Source organism: Gymnoscopelus microlampas, assembly GCF_963454915.1.
Source record: "Gymnoscopelus microlampas genome assembly, chromosome: 4".
NCBI classification, from domain to species: domain Eukaryota; kingdom Metazoa; phylum Chordata; class Actinopteri; order Myctophiformes; family Myctophidae; genus Gymnoscopelus; species Gymnoscopelus microlampas.
The window spans coordinates 1,105,001-1,119,566 of record NC_139941.1 but is presented as its reverse complement, the minus strand read 5'-3'; the positions used below and the strand labels follow the sequence as shown (position 1 = coordinate 1,119,566).

General features: G+C 39.6%; 1 protein-coding gene across 2 annotated transcripts in view; it reads right to left on the bottom strand.

Annotated features, from left to right (window-relative positions):
- Positions 1-4,120: 4,120 nt before the first annotated feature.
- The window catches only part of LOC311044429 (H-2 class II histocompatibility antigen, A-D beta chain-like), an 11,245-nt gene continuing 799 nt past the window's right edge, over positions 4,121-14,566 (bottom strand). The window contains exons 2-5 of one of the 2 annotated variants that reach the window (XM_084055996.1): positions 13,709-13,792; positions 5,933-6,186; positions 5,077-5,349; positions 4,121-4,518 (exon numbers count right to left, since the gene is read on the bottom strand). In XM_084055996.1, the coding sequence (XP_083912122.1) occupies positions 4,184-4,518; positions 5,077-5,278 (537 nt within the window). In that variant the 5' untranslated portion in view covers positions 5,279-5,349; positions 5,933-6,186; positions 13,709-13,792 and the 3' untranslated portion in view covers positions 4,121-4,183. The remainder of the gene's footprint in view (positions 4,519-5,076; positions 5,350-5,932; positions 6,187-13,708; positions 13,793-14,566) is intronic. The other variant, XM_084055997.1, reaches the window with a different exon arrangement.

Here is a 14,566-nt window from a genome sequence, read left to right as displayed (position 1 = left end):
GACAGGAACAAGACCAGACCCAGAACCAGACCTGATGCTCCCATGCCCACCTTGTTCTTCACTGACTCTGGCATGGAGTCATCTGACAATACAAATATTATATTATATTATATTATATTATATTATATTATATTATATTATATTATATTATATTATATTATATTATATTATATTAAACTAAGCTGATCGACGTTTTTACTTTCAGCAAAACAAATATACCTTCAGGTACAAATAGAGAATAATCCTTTAACCCTTAAAACAGAGTGTAGTGTAAAACATTACAGTAGAGTACAGTAACTGACCCCAGTCCATCTTGATAGGCGCGGTCAGGCTGGGATGTTACACCATGCATGTGATCTTCTCTCCTGATCTGTAACACACGCATGCACGCACGCACGCACGCACGCGCGCGCACACACACACACACACACACACACACACACACACACACACACACACACACACACACACACACACACACACACACACACACACACACAATTAGGTACCATAGCATTAGACCGTTATAGAAAATAAGATAAGTTTATAATGATATTTAAAATAATCATGAAGTAGAATGTGTGTCCATGTGGATCTGCTCAGAGCTGAAGCGGCCCCTCCTCCCCGCCCGGTCTGGCAGTGAGTGAGCAGCTGTTAATTAGCACTAACATTAGGACAGATTGTGAAAGTAGCCGATCTACACGCTGAAACGCACCGCGATTCAACACATTGATCCGTTGATCTTTGTTAATATTTTATTCTATGGAGAAAAAAATACTTGTTTGGCTATTTTTGTGTAGGAGCGTGAATGCCCCGCTGGGCTCTCCTCTGCTCTAGTGTTTATTGTGTATTCCACTATTCCCTCCCCATTGACGGAAAAATAGGAAGGGCAAGAGGCAGAAGAAACTTAGTAACGAGATACACATGTAATAATAGTGTGTTCCTGTGTGTGTGTGTATATAACACACTCGCACGGGTCTCTGTGTGCGTTCATCATGCGTGCACGACGACGAGCTTGCTGCGTGGTTGTGTCTGGAGTGGACTGGTGATAAACATGGTCGGGACCTGGAAGGAATCGTGTGTGTGTGTGTGTGTGTGTGTGTGTGTGTGTGTGTGTGTGTGTGTGTGTGTGTGTATGTGTGTGTGTGTGTGTGTGTGTGTGGGCTCCACTCCTAAAAAAGATGATGATTATTATTATTATTAATATTATTATTATTATTATTATTACCCTTATTATTATTATATACCAGTCATAGGAAAATGTCATTATCATTAACAATTGTTTATCATTCAAATGAGATCTAAATGATCCAGAAAGCCGCAAAACACTTGGTCTTCAACCAGCCAAAATGTTCACGTTTCCCGGCTCTGTGTTCCCCCCTCTGTGAGAATGTGTGCAAATCTTTAAATACATATATTTGTAAAGCAAACATTTGTCAAATATGTTGTTCCAGGGACCCCCAGAAGCAAAGATTTGAGTTACAAATGTTCCCTTTAAAATATATATATTCAAAGATTTGCACAAATTTTCACGATTTTTCTAAAATAGACAAAGATATCTGAAATGACAGAGATGCGTTCCCGGATTGAATGGGTTACGTAATGTTTTATAATCATTATCAGATCAATATTAACACCATTAATCATCTCTGAATAGAATGATTTATTATGATGTCATGTTATAGTTTATGAGGTGATGAGTGTTGAGTGCTGCTCTGAGATCAGCTCACCTCTCTTGTTCAGAACAGAGGAGTAGTAGTTCTCAATGTTGTGTTTGCAGGCTGCCTCGCGTTGTGCTCTCCTATGAGCCAGTCTTGTAGGATCTTTATTGAAGCTCTCTGCGTTCTTCACACCAAACTCAGTGTATCCAACATACTGATCTACTCTACTGTCCCACCTGACCAGCTCATCACCATCGAAATTAGATGACATTATGTACTGTATGTCCTTCAGCTCACTGGAGTTAAACACACAGCGGTTAGCCACATAGAACACATATCCATCTGGAAATAGACAATTAAAAATGTCATTATTGTTCAGTTTTATTATCATCTGTATAATATCAACACTAGGCTAACTGCCCCCTATCGGCCAAACATGTCACTACAGTCTAAAACAGGTTCAGGATGTGAAATCTGACATTAAAATGTTTTGAATGTATATTAAATATCTTAAATACAATGAGATTGAGCTACCAGTTAAGTTTTGTGTGTGTGTGTGTGTGTGTGTGTGTGTGTGTGTGTGTGTGTGTGTGTGTGTGTGTGTGTGTGTGTGTGTGTGTGTGTGTGTGTGTGTGTGTGTGTGTGTGTGCGTGTGCGTGTGCGTGTGTGTGTCAACGATTAACAGAGAGCCAGAGCCACAGAGTAATAGGAGGCAGATGGGGCCACTCAAACCCCTCCTCCCCAAAGCGTGTGTGTGTCTCATTTATTCCCCCGCCTAGCATAAATGTGAAACTCAGAGGTCACTCATTATCACATGAAAAAGACTATTGAAGTCCACATCCTTAGCATTATAAATGCTTAATATACATGTTTAAACATCTTCATTCATGTTAAATATATTCAACTGTTTTAGTTAATAACTATTGTGTTCATAGTATTCATGTACCTTTCACTGGTGGTTTCTTCAAGGCAGCGCGAATGTTGTCCAGCTGGGCTTTGCAGTAGTGCTGCCGATCCAAAGCTAGTTCATAACCTCCTGTCCAGTTGATATGATCTACAAACGGAGGCTGAGGCTCCACCACCTTCCCTTTGTTGTAGTCTGCGTACCAAAAACTTCACCATCCAGTGCAACCATGAACTCTTTATATGAGTCTTTAACTGTGTCTGAACAGCCAAAGAGTTGAATGTGCTCATGGAACACTTGAAATAAAACAAAGATGACATTACATTCAACAACAATCTTCATCATCATCATCATCATCATCATCATCATCACCATCATCATCATCATCATGTTAAACAGTCATGTTTGGTTCTAAAGTTGAATATTAGAAATATCTTCCTGTCAAACATTTTATTCAACAGATTTAAATGTTTTTATAATATTATGAAACAGATTTATAATAATTTATTTCAGGATGTGAACATAACATTATCTATATATACATTTCTAAACCCAAAACCCCCAAAAAAAACCTGCCACTGTGTGGGACTAAACACAAAAACAACATGCACGCACGCACGCACGCACGCGCGCGCACACACACACACACACACACACACACACACACACACACACACACACACACACACACACACACACACACACACACACACACACACACACAATTAGGTACCATAGCATTAGACCGTTATAGAAAATAAGATAAGTTTATAATGATATTTAAAATAATCATGAAGTAGAATGTGTGTCCATGTGGATCTGCTCAGAGCTGAAGCGGCCCCTCCTCCCCGCCCGGTCTGGCAGTGAGTGAGCAGCTGTTAATTAGCACTAACATTAGGACAGATTGTGAAAGTAGCCGATCTACACGCTGAAACGCACCGCGATTCAACACATTGATCCGTTGATCTTTGTTAATATTTTATTCTATGGAGAAAAAAATACTTGTTTGGCTATTTTTGTGTAGGAGCGTGAATGCCCCGCTGGGCTCTCCTCTGCTCTAGTGTTTATTGTGTATTCCACTATTCCCTCCCCATTGACGGAAAAATAGGAAGGGCAAGAGGCAGAAGAAACTTAGTAACGAGATACACATGTAATAATAGTGTGTTCCTGTGTGTGTGTGTGTATTCATATATAACACACTCGCACGGGTCTCTGTGTGCGTTCATCATGCGTGCACGACGACGAGCTTGCTGCGTGGTTGTGTCTGGAGTGGACTGGTGATAAACATGGTCGGGACCTGGAAGGAATCGTGTGTGTGTGTGTGTGTGTGTGTGTGTGTGTGTGTGTGTGTGTGTGTGTGTGTGTGTGTGTGTGTGTGTGTGTGTGTGTGTGTGTGTGTGTGTGACACTTAATATTAGCCTACCAATTAATGGGCCATTTTCAGGAAGTGAGTAACACTTGTTTTATTTTTAAAGAATATATGTATAGGTGTCTATTAGGTGTGTATTTCTATGTATAGGTGTCTACTGTGTATTTCTATGTATAGGTGTCTGTTAGGTACCTGGGTGTGTACTCCAGGTAGGAGTGGTACTGGTAGTACCAGTAGAGGTGTGTATTTCTATGTATAGGTGTCTGTTAGGTGTGTACCTGGGTCTGTACTCCAGGTAGGAGTGGTACTGGTAGTACCAGTAGAGGTGTGTATTTCTATGTATAGGTGTCTGTTAGGTGTGTACCTGGGTGTATACTCCAGGTAGGAGTGGTACTGGTAGTACCAGTCTCCATCAGACAGCTCATCGGTAGAGGAGAGACCAGAGGTCAAAGGTTCTTGACCTCTCCACCAGGTCACCAGGATCACTTTAGGATATAAGTCGTAGCTGCTGCACCTCAGCATGTGAGTGTGTTCACCACGACGAGGGGGAGTCTCTGACTTCAGTCTCACTTTGGGCTCCACTCCTAAAAAAGATGATGATTATTATTATTATTAATATTATTATTATTATTATTATTACCCTTATTATTATTATATACCAGTCATAGGAAAATGTCATTATCATTAACAATTGTTTATCATTCAAATGAGATCTAAATGATCCAGAAAGCCGCAAAACACTTGGTCTTCAACCAGCCAAAATGTTCACGTTTCCCGGCTCTGTGTTCCCCCCTCTGTGAGAATGTGTGCAAATCTTTAAATACATATATTTGTAAAGCAAACATTTGTCAAATATGTTGTTCCAGGGACCCCCAGAAGCAAAGATTTGAGTTACAAATGTTCCCTTTAAAATATATATATTCAAAGATTTGCACAAATTTTCACGATTTTTCTAAAATAGCCAAAGATATCTGAAATGACAGAGATGCGTTCCCGGATTGAATGGGTTACGTAATGTTTTATAATCATTATCAGATCAATATTAACACCATTAATCATCTCTGAATAGAATGATTTATTATGATGTCATGTTATAGTTTATGAGGTGATGAGTGTTGAGTGCTGCTCTGAGATCAGCTCACCTCTCTTGTTCAGAACAGAGGAGTAGTAGTTCTCAATGTTGTGTTTGCAGGCTGCCTCGCGTTGTGCTCTCCTATGAGCCAGTCTTGTAGGATCTTTATTGAAGCTCTCTGCGTTCTTCACACCAAACTCAGTGTATCCAACATACTGATCTACTCTACTGTCCCACCTGACCAGCTCATCACCATCGAAATTAGATGACATTATGTACTGTATGTCCTTCAGCTCACTGGAGTTAAACACACAGCGGTTAGCCACATAGAACACATATCCATCTGGAAATAGACAATAAAAAATGTCATTATTGTTCAGTTTTATTATCATCTGTATAATATCAACACTAGGCTAACTGCCCCCTATCGGCCAAACATGTCACTACAGTCTAAAACAGGTTCAGGATGTGAAATCTGACATTAAAATGTTTTGAATGTATATTAAATATCTTAAATACAATGAGATTGAGCTACCAGTTAAGTTTTGTGTGTGTGTGTGTGTGTGTGTGTGTGTGTGTGTGTGTGTGTGTGTGTGTGTGTGTGTGTGTGTGTGTGTGTGTGTGTGTGTGCGTGTGCGTGTGCGTGTGTGTGTCAACGATTAACAGAGAGCCAGAGCCACAGAGTAATAGGAGGCAGATGGGGCCACTCAAACCCCTCCTCCCCAAAGCGTGTGTGTGTCTCATTTATTCCCCCGCCTAGCATAAATGTGAAACTCAGAGGTCACTCATTATCACATGAAAAAGACTATTGAAGTCCACATCCTTGCATTATAAATGCTTAATATACATGTTTAAACATCTTCATTCATGTTAAATATATTCAACTGTTTTAGTTAATAACTATTGTGTTCATAGTATTCATGTACCTTTCACTGGTGGTTTCTTCAAGGCAGCGCGAATGTTGTCCAGCTGGGCTTTGCAGTAGTGCTGCCGATCCAAAGCTAGTTCATAACCTCCTGTCCAGTTGATATGATCTACAAACGGAGGCTGAGGCTCCACCACCTTCCCTTTGTTGTAGTCTGCGTACCAAAAACTTCACCATCCAGTGCAACCATGAACTCTTTATATGAGTCTTTAACTGTGTCTGAACAGCCAAAGAGTTGAATGTGCTCATGGAACACTTGAAATAAAACAAAGATGACATTACATTCAACAACAATCTTCATCATCATCATCATCATCATCATCATCATCATCATCACCATCATCATCATCATCATGTTAAACAGTCATGTTTGGTTCTAAAGTTGAATATTAGAAATATCTTCCTGTCAAACATTTTATTCAACAGATTTAAATGTTTTTATAATATTATGAAACAGATTTATAATAATTTATTTCAGGATGTGAACATAACATTATCTATATATACATTTCTAAACCCAAAACCCCCCCAAAAAAACTGCCACTGTGTGGGACTAAACACAAAAACAACATATCAATGTCACTAACAAGACACGCCACAACGTGCAGAATTACTACGCGCAGTCTGTAGGCCACTTCATACTGCTCAGCACACATCTGCCCCCTCGCAGCATAATTAATTGCGGCAAACACAAACTCACAACATTACAGTCGGCCATGTTGTTCCTTAGCGTCATCGCCGACCACCGCCCAACGAGACCCAAGTGAGGTCAGACAACACACTCCATATTTGGGTATAGCTCCATTGGGAACATCTCCTATTATGGCTTTATATATTATAGAGACCAACAAACACAAAGCACCGCGCAGCGGCTAGGGGGGAGGGGCGCGCAGCGCCCCGACCCTCTAGTATAATATAATGTAATATTATATTATATTATATTATATTATATTATATTATATTATATTATATTATATTATATACAGTGGTAGAAAAATTACTGTTTTACCTAAGTAAAAGTATCAATACTGCAATTTAGAAATAGTCTACTCTGTTACAAGTATAAGTCCAGAATATTCTATTTACTTCAGTAAAAGTACAAACGTATTGGTATCAAAATGTACTTAAAGTACCAAAAGTAGAAAGTACTATATGCAGAATATATAGTATATATAGTATAATTTCACAAGTTTTAAAATGTATACAAATCTTTTGAAAATAGCAGATCTACAAGCGGCATATTGTGAGCTTGTAGATCTGCTATTTTCTAATGGTCTAAATGAATATAGGGCTGAAGTGTATGTTTTGTATTAAAAATCTACAAAGTAACTAGTAACTAAAGTTTTCAATTAATTGTAGTGGAGTAAAAGTAAAGTATAATATTTGCCTCTGAAATGTAGTGGAGTAGAAGTAAAAATACCTCAAAATTTTACATAAGTACAGTACTTGAGGAAATTGTTGAACATATGGAAATGTATTAGAAAGTAATTTATGTTGAACAGCTCACTTTAGGATATAGGCTTTAAATTATTTTATCACTTGATTTGCCTAAAGAAAGAATATGATATTGACTGACAGGTTGAAATGACTGCTGAGGTGTACTGGAAGATTTGCAGCAGGCAGAGACCTTTTGTGGTTTGTCCCAAGATTTGATAGATTTAATGCAAACGTGAAAAGTGGCAGCTCCACAAATCATGTTCAACCCACATTCGGCTCAACAAAGGGAATGAACTCGTTCTCATGCTATTCATCAAAAATGTGGAATGCCCTACCAAAAGGAGTAAAGGAGTGTAAAACCCTACCAGAGCATGTGAGCGGAGCGGAGCGGCCGGATTTGGACTCGAGCGTGGAGCGGGTTTTAAAATGGTCGGAGCGACATTCGGAGTGGTACTGCCCTCCGCTCCGCTACCGCTCAGTGTGCGCCAAATCGCCAATAAAAAACATGTTTGGGCACGGCCGGCCCCAGTAGAACGGTCCACAATGCACCTGTGCTTTGTTTACAGCTGAGCTGAGCTTCACTCCCTTCACTAACACTATTGCGTTTAAAAGAAAGAAAATCAACAAAAACAAACATGGAGTTTGCCAAGTATTACAAAAAAGTAACTAACAAAACGTACAGATGTACTATTCGTGTTAAAGAAACAGAAGATGACGACGAGACCGAGACCGAGACGGAATGTGGCGATATAATAACATGCAGCAAAGATTCAAATTGGAATCTGAAAAGACACCTCGCTAGGAAACATGAGGACGTACTTCGCCAACATACTGAGAAGAGATCAAAAGGTTTGTTGTCATTATTAGCCGTTTTGAAATAGGTAATTTGCAAAGGCCAGCTTATAATGTGTAGACCTAATAAGCATGCATTTGTTTTATAGATAAAGAGGCGCAGCAGCAGCAGACAGAGAAACAGAGTGACCAACTGCAAAAGTTTCTCACTGGGAGAAAAGGCCCTACCGTGACACGGGAAAGAAAAAGGGAACTGGATGAATCATTTTTTAAAATGATAGCCATGGACTACGAACCTCTAAGTAAAGGCGAGCGTGATGGAATGCGACACTTTGCCAGTATGGCCCAACCAGGTTACACTCCGCCTTGCTACAACACTGTCCGCGACACTCTTATGCCAAATGTCATGCAAGAGATGGAAACCAAGCTAAGAGATCTACTTGAAAAGGGTGAAGGATTCGTTCTCTCAGCTGACATTTGGACAAATAGGAGAGGGCACAGTTTCCTTGCCCTTGTGGCGAGTTTCATAGATGGGACGTTCAAGGGCCACACAGTTCTGTTAAGCTGTGAGCACATACAGGGGCACCATACCGCAGACCGCATCTACCAAAAGTACGAAAGTGTGCTGAAAAATTGGAACATTCATCGACGTGTGATTCGGGTTGTGACTGACAGTGCCAGCAACATGATTAAGGCATTTAATATCCTCAGTGACACTGACGTTTTAGAGGAGGAAAAGGAGGATGATGAAGTGGTCGCCACGCCAACGCCCGATGAAGAGGAGGAAGAAGAGGATGACATTGTGGAACTACCAGCGCTCTCACAGAACCAAGTGGACGAGGTTACCAACAATGTAGAGAATATGATAAACCAGTACTTCACTGTATCAAGTTTACACCTGCGATGCCCAATTCATCTGCTCCAGTTAGCTATCAAAGACGCTATTAACGAGCATGATGATATCAATCGCCTGTTAAATAAAGTGGGGAGGCTGGTGAAAAGTGTGCGCAAGAGTTGTCTGAACACGGAGGAAACCGACCGTCTCGGTGTACGACCCACTACTGCTTGCCCGACGCGATGGAGCAGCCAGTTACGCATGATCGAGTCTGTCCTTAAATTGTTTGAAAAAGATCCATTATGGCAAAGCAAGCTTAAGACTAAAGTTCCAACCCTGACCCTAAATGACGTTCGTCGGCTTACTCACCTTGTCGAAGTATTGTCACCGCTGGCTGACCTCACAGACAAAATGCAACGGGAGCTTGGGAATTTAGGGATGATTCTCCCCGCTGTCAACGAGCTCAAATCCCTGCTTGTCAATTCCAACGCAGCCCTTCCAATAGGTATTGCTTCGTTTGCAGAAACACTGGCCAATAATGTGTCAACCCGCTACAGAATGTACTATGATGATAAACACATCGTCTTAGCATCAGTATTAGATCCTCGTTTTAAAACAGAGTGGATAATCCGAGATGAAAAGGTTTGCAACAAACTTGGAGACATTCGTGACCTCCTCTTGAAAGAAGCGGAGGAAATGAGCAGAGCAGGTCATCACGGCACCGCCGAATCAGCCAGTACTTCCACCACATCTCCTGATCCCGCACCCGCACCTGATGTAATCAAGAGAGCTCGCATGTTCGGGTCGTATTTCTCAGAGAAGAACGCTGCAGGAGACGTGAAAAGTGAAGTCGAAAGCTACCTCTCCGCCCCAAGATCTAACCCAGATGAAGATGTCCTTGCCTTTTGGAAAACAAACTCCACGGCCTTTCCGCGCCTGACTAGAGTAGCCCGCAGAGTGTTCAGTATTCCCAGTGGCTCTGCCAGCGCAGAAAGGGTGTTTTCAGCCGCTGGTCTGTTGTCTCGAAACCACCGCATGAGTTTGAAGCCTCAGACTCTGGCCAAACTCGTGTTCTTGAAAGTTAACTCAAAGATAGCCGACTGACAGCACTGTAGGCAGGGGAGGGGAGTACTAACGGGACACAAGCACTCTAACGTTTTATTTTATGTTTAAATGCACAAAGTGACAAATAGCCTAATTTATCGCAAAATGCAATGAGCCTAAAGTTCATTAGGCTACAACGAACAAACTGTCTTTATTAGGCTACAGCAGCCAGCAGGGCTTTTATCATTTTATTTCATACATTACAATGTAGCATTATTTTTGTTTTTGTTTTTATACATTTCTGTAAATGTAGCCCTAAAGCACTTTATGTTTTACTGTGAGACGTTTTGTTGTCATGTCGAGATTGTCGATTAAGTTAGTTATTTAATATAGCCATACTGTATGGCATAATGCAATATATGCATGGAGAATGAGAATCACAGTGCTTTTCTGAGTTTGTTTGATAACAAGCCTATTGTGTTATGTGTAGGCCTACTGTGTTGTAGTGTTCAGTCAGTGGCATAACCCTCCGACATACATTTTTAAGAATGTCATTTTTCTAACTTGGCCACCTTGTTTTTTTCTACCTACCTGATTGCTTGATTTAAAAGGCTACTTTATCACAGTGAGTGGTACAATTATACCCTACAAATAGTGCTAAAAGGATAACACAAAAAGCCCTGAGGGCTTGTGGCAGCTATTGTGTATTTTGGTCCTGTGTTGCACTTGCAGTTGAACTGAACTTGATGATGCAGGGTGCCGTGTCAGGGTGTTAAATAAAAAATATACCGTACCACGGTTGGTAAATTTGAATGAACTTGGTCTGTTTTCGTTACTCTTCTTCAGCTAGAAAACCATATTTGAAAGTTATTGGTTATTCAGTGACATTTAAATTATATTTGTTGGGTTAAATATATTTACCATTATATTATAATGCACAAAAAATGGTTAAATAAACAAATTCTTATTTTAAACTTTACAGAAGGACAGCTATAGGCAGGCTTCTCTTATTTACCTAGTACTAAATAGGGTAATATAATAGGCTACATTTACCTATTGTAATGCTAATAATTTATATAATTAATAAATAACAAAATCCTAGCTATTTTAAATGCTCCAGAAAATAGCGCACTGGAATCTATGGGTCTTCATGCAATGCCGATGTGTTTAATTTAGCCACTACTATTAGGATAACAGGCTTTTATATTTTTTCCCAACTTTTTTTTTTTCTGCTGAGAGCGGACTTTCTGAGCGGAGCGCGGAGCGCCCGGTGCGCAAATTAAGGTGAGCGAGGGAGCGCTGGGGAGCGGAGCGAGGGGGGGTTTAACATGAGCGAATAGCGAGCGGCATTTCAGCCCCCTGGAGCGCGGAGCGGCATTTTCACCCGCTCCGCTCCGCTCACATGCTCTGAACCCTACTCACTTTCAAAAATGCCCTAAAGATACACCTTCAGGAGGCTGCAATTCAAAAATGGCCCCTGTCCAAGTCCTAACCTACCCCATGTCCTAACCTAACCTACCCCCTACCTCCTACCCCCCCCCCCCCTCTCTCTTTCTTCTTTTGTACATATTTTTCACTCTTCGTACCAGTAACCTGTAAACTGATTGTATGACATTCTGTAGTGTGTATATCTGTCAGTCTCTTATATGTCATCATGATTTGTGTGCATGGGGATCTCATCTTAAACAAGCTAAGTGCTTAATGAGCTATCCAGTTTAGTAGACCTTGTATTGCGAATTTGTACTTCCATGTACTGTTATGTACTGTCATGTACTGTTCTCATGTCTTACTAAATAAAGTACATCAATCAATCAATCAATCAATCAATCAATCAATCAATCATTTGATTTTCTCATGTATTTAACCTGATGTTATTAATGATTTAATTTTCTCCTGTATTTAACCTGATGTTATTAATGATTTCATTTTCTCATGTATTTAACCTGATGTTATTAATGATTTAATTTTCTCATGTATTTAACCTGATGTTATTAATGATTTAACTCATTCAATGCCAAGCTTATTTATGGAATTTTGGCTCTGAGTGCCACAGTCAAAATTCATTGTAAAAAAAAAGTGCTCAGGAGCCGAGATACAGCCTTTTTAAGTTAGAAGTTAAACAAAGAGTGAATGGAGCAGCAAATCTTCAAATCATCATATCTTGGGTTCTGAACATGTTTTTTTTTTCCGACGCACGGGGCGTCAGGCCACGTGACGTCTTTGACGTCACGTGGCACTGGATGAGTTAATATATAATTGCCGATTATATGCATATAATTGCATCTACTGAATTATGCTCAAGTATAATACACATATTGGGGGAAATTTAACCCCTCAGTATGCCCATATATGGCCATGCTGATAATGTAGGTGCAAAGTAAGCGTTTTTTTGTGTGTGTGGGTGGCTGTTGAAAAAGTAAAAAAAAAGTTAAAATGTACTTAGTTACTTTACACCACCAATAATATAATATAATGAAAGGTTAGAATCAGCATGTGTGTGTGTGTGTGTGTGTGTGTGTGTGTGTGTGTGTGTGTGTGTGTGTGTGTGTGTGTGTGTGTGTGTGTGTGTGTGTGTGTGTGTGTGTGTGTGTGTGTGTGTCTGTGTGTGCGCGCGCGTGCGTGTGCGTCAGTGTTATTAGTGTGTATTGTTCATAAGTCAAGTATACGTCCAGAATCTTTTATTTACTTGAGTAAATGTACAAGAGTATTGGTATCAAAATCTACTTAAAGTACCAAAAGTAGAAAGTACTCATTATGCAGAATGTCCCATTCCCAAGTTTTCAAAAATAAACATCTTTTGAAAATAGCAGATCTACATGCTCACAATGCGTCGCATTGCGACACATTGAGAGCTTGTAGATCGGCTATTTTCTAATGGTCTAAAGTATATGGGGCTGAAGTGTATGTTGTGTAATCAAAATCTACAAAGTATCTAGTAACTCAAGTTTTCAAATAATTGTAGTGGAGTAAAAGAATAATATTGCCTCTGAAATGGAGTAGAAGTTAAACTACTGAAAATTGGAAGTACTCCAGTAAAGTTAAAAAAAAAACTAAAAATTGTACTTAAGTACAGTACTTGAGTAAATGTACTTAGTTACTTTACATCACTGATAATATAATGAAAGGTTAGAATCAGCATGTGTGTGTGTGTGTGTGTGTGTGTGTGTGTGTGTGTGTGTGTGTGTGTGTGTGTGTGTGTGTGTGTGTGTGTGTGTGTGTGTGTGCGTGCGTGTGCGTGTGTGTTATTAGTGTGTTTTCTTCATAAGTCAGGTTGCACAGTGTAAAATAATTGATCCAAAGCCTGTTGGTTCGGGCCTTGAGGCTGAGCTACCGCTTACCAATGTTATTATAAATAATAACACTATGAATAAACTGTATGTTTATTTGATATATCAATATAACAGTATGTTATTCAGTATATAATCAACAGGTATAATGTTTATTTATATTAATAACAATATAGATATATATATGTAATATATCAAAATATATATAGAATGTATGTATAACAATATAAATATACTGTATGTTTTAATAATATAAATATAAAAATATAAATATACATGTATTTTATATAACAAGAGTACATCTATGAATGAATATTTGATATAATAAGAGTAGATTTATAACAGTATCTTTAATATAATAACATAAATATACTGTACTTACTTCCTGGGATCGCTTTGACATGAAGTACAGAGGAGAAGATGAGGAGGGTGGCTGTAATCTTCATCATCACTGATCAGAACTGAACTGAATTTAACAGATGAGAATAAACATGTGAGAATACACATTGACATGTTGGTTGTACAGTTTGACCCACCAGTTTAGGAGATACATTATGGCTTATAGAGTGATGTGTTGCAGAGATACAGAGAGCTGAATAAACAGAACCTGAAAGGTTCACTTCTGTGATCTGTGACATTTTAACACCTATCCCAGAATGCATTGCTTGAAAGGTGGGGGTCTGAGACGGCCCAGGTAGATGACAATTACAACCAACACAATGTGATGGATAGGCCCCTGAAAAGTATGTGTGGTCACTTTTATGGCCAGGAGTAATTTTTTTTACTAAAAACTAATGGTTGGAATGGATTCAGGACCCCTAAAAACCTATAATTAGACATCCCACAAGTTCATTTTCGCCAATTTGAATTGTTCCAGTTTTTTCCCCAGGCCCTCCGGGTACCCCAACTTTGATTGGCTCCGAACAAATTGAGAGGTGTTTGTAGACACCTTTATGAACATGTTTGTGAAGAAAGCTAGTGTTAAGCATTTATTTTACAGATTGGTCAGAAATGTGTCTAACCTTCCCTAACTAATTATCTAACCCAGTGCGCAATACTACTACTAATAAAAATAAATTAGCTCCTAATAGTGTTGTTAGGTAGAGTAAACCTGACTCTAGAACTACCAGAAGGGCCCTGATCATATGGGCTTAAATGACACAACACACTGTGTGTGTGTGTGTGTGTGTGTGTGTGTGTGTGTGTGTGTGTGTGTGTGTGTGTGTGTGCGTGCGTGCGT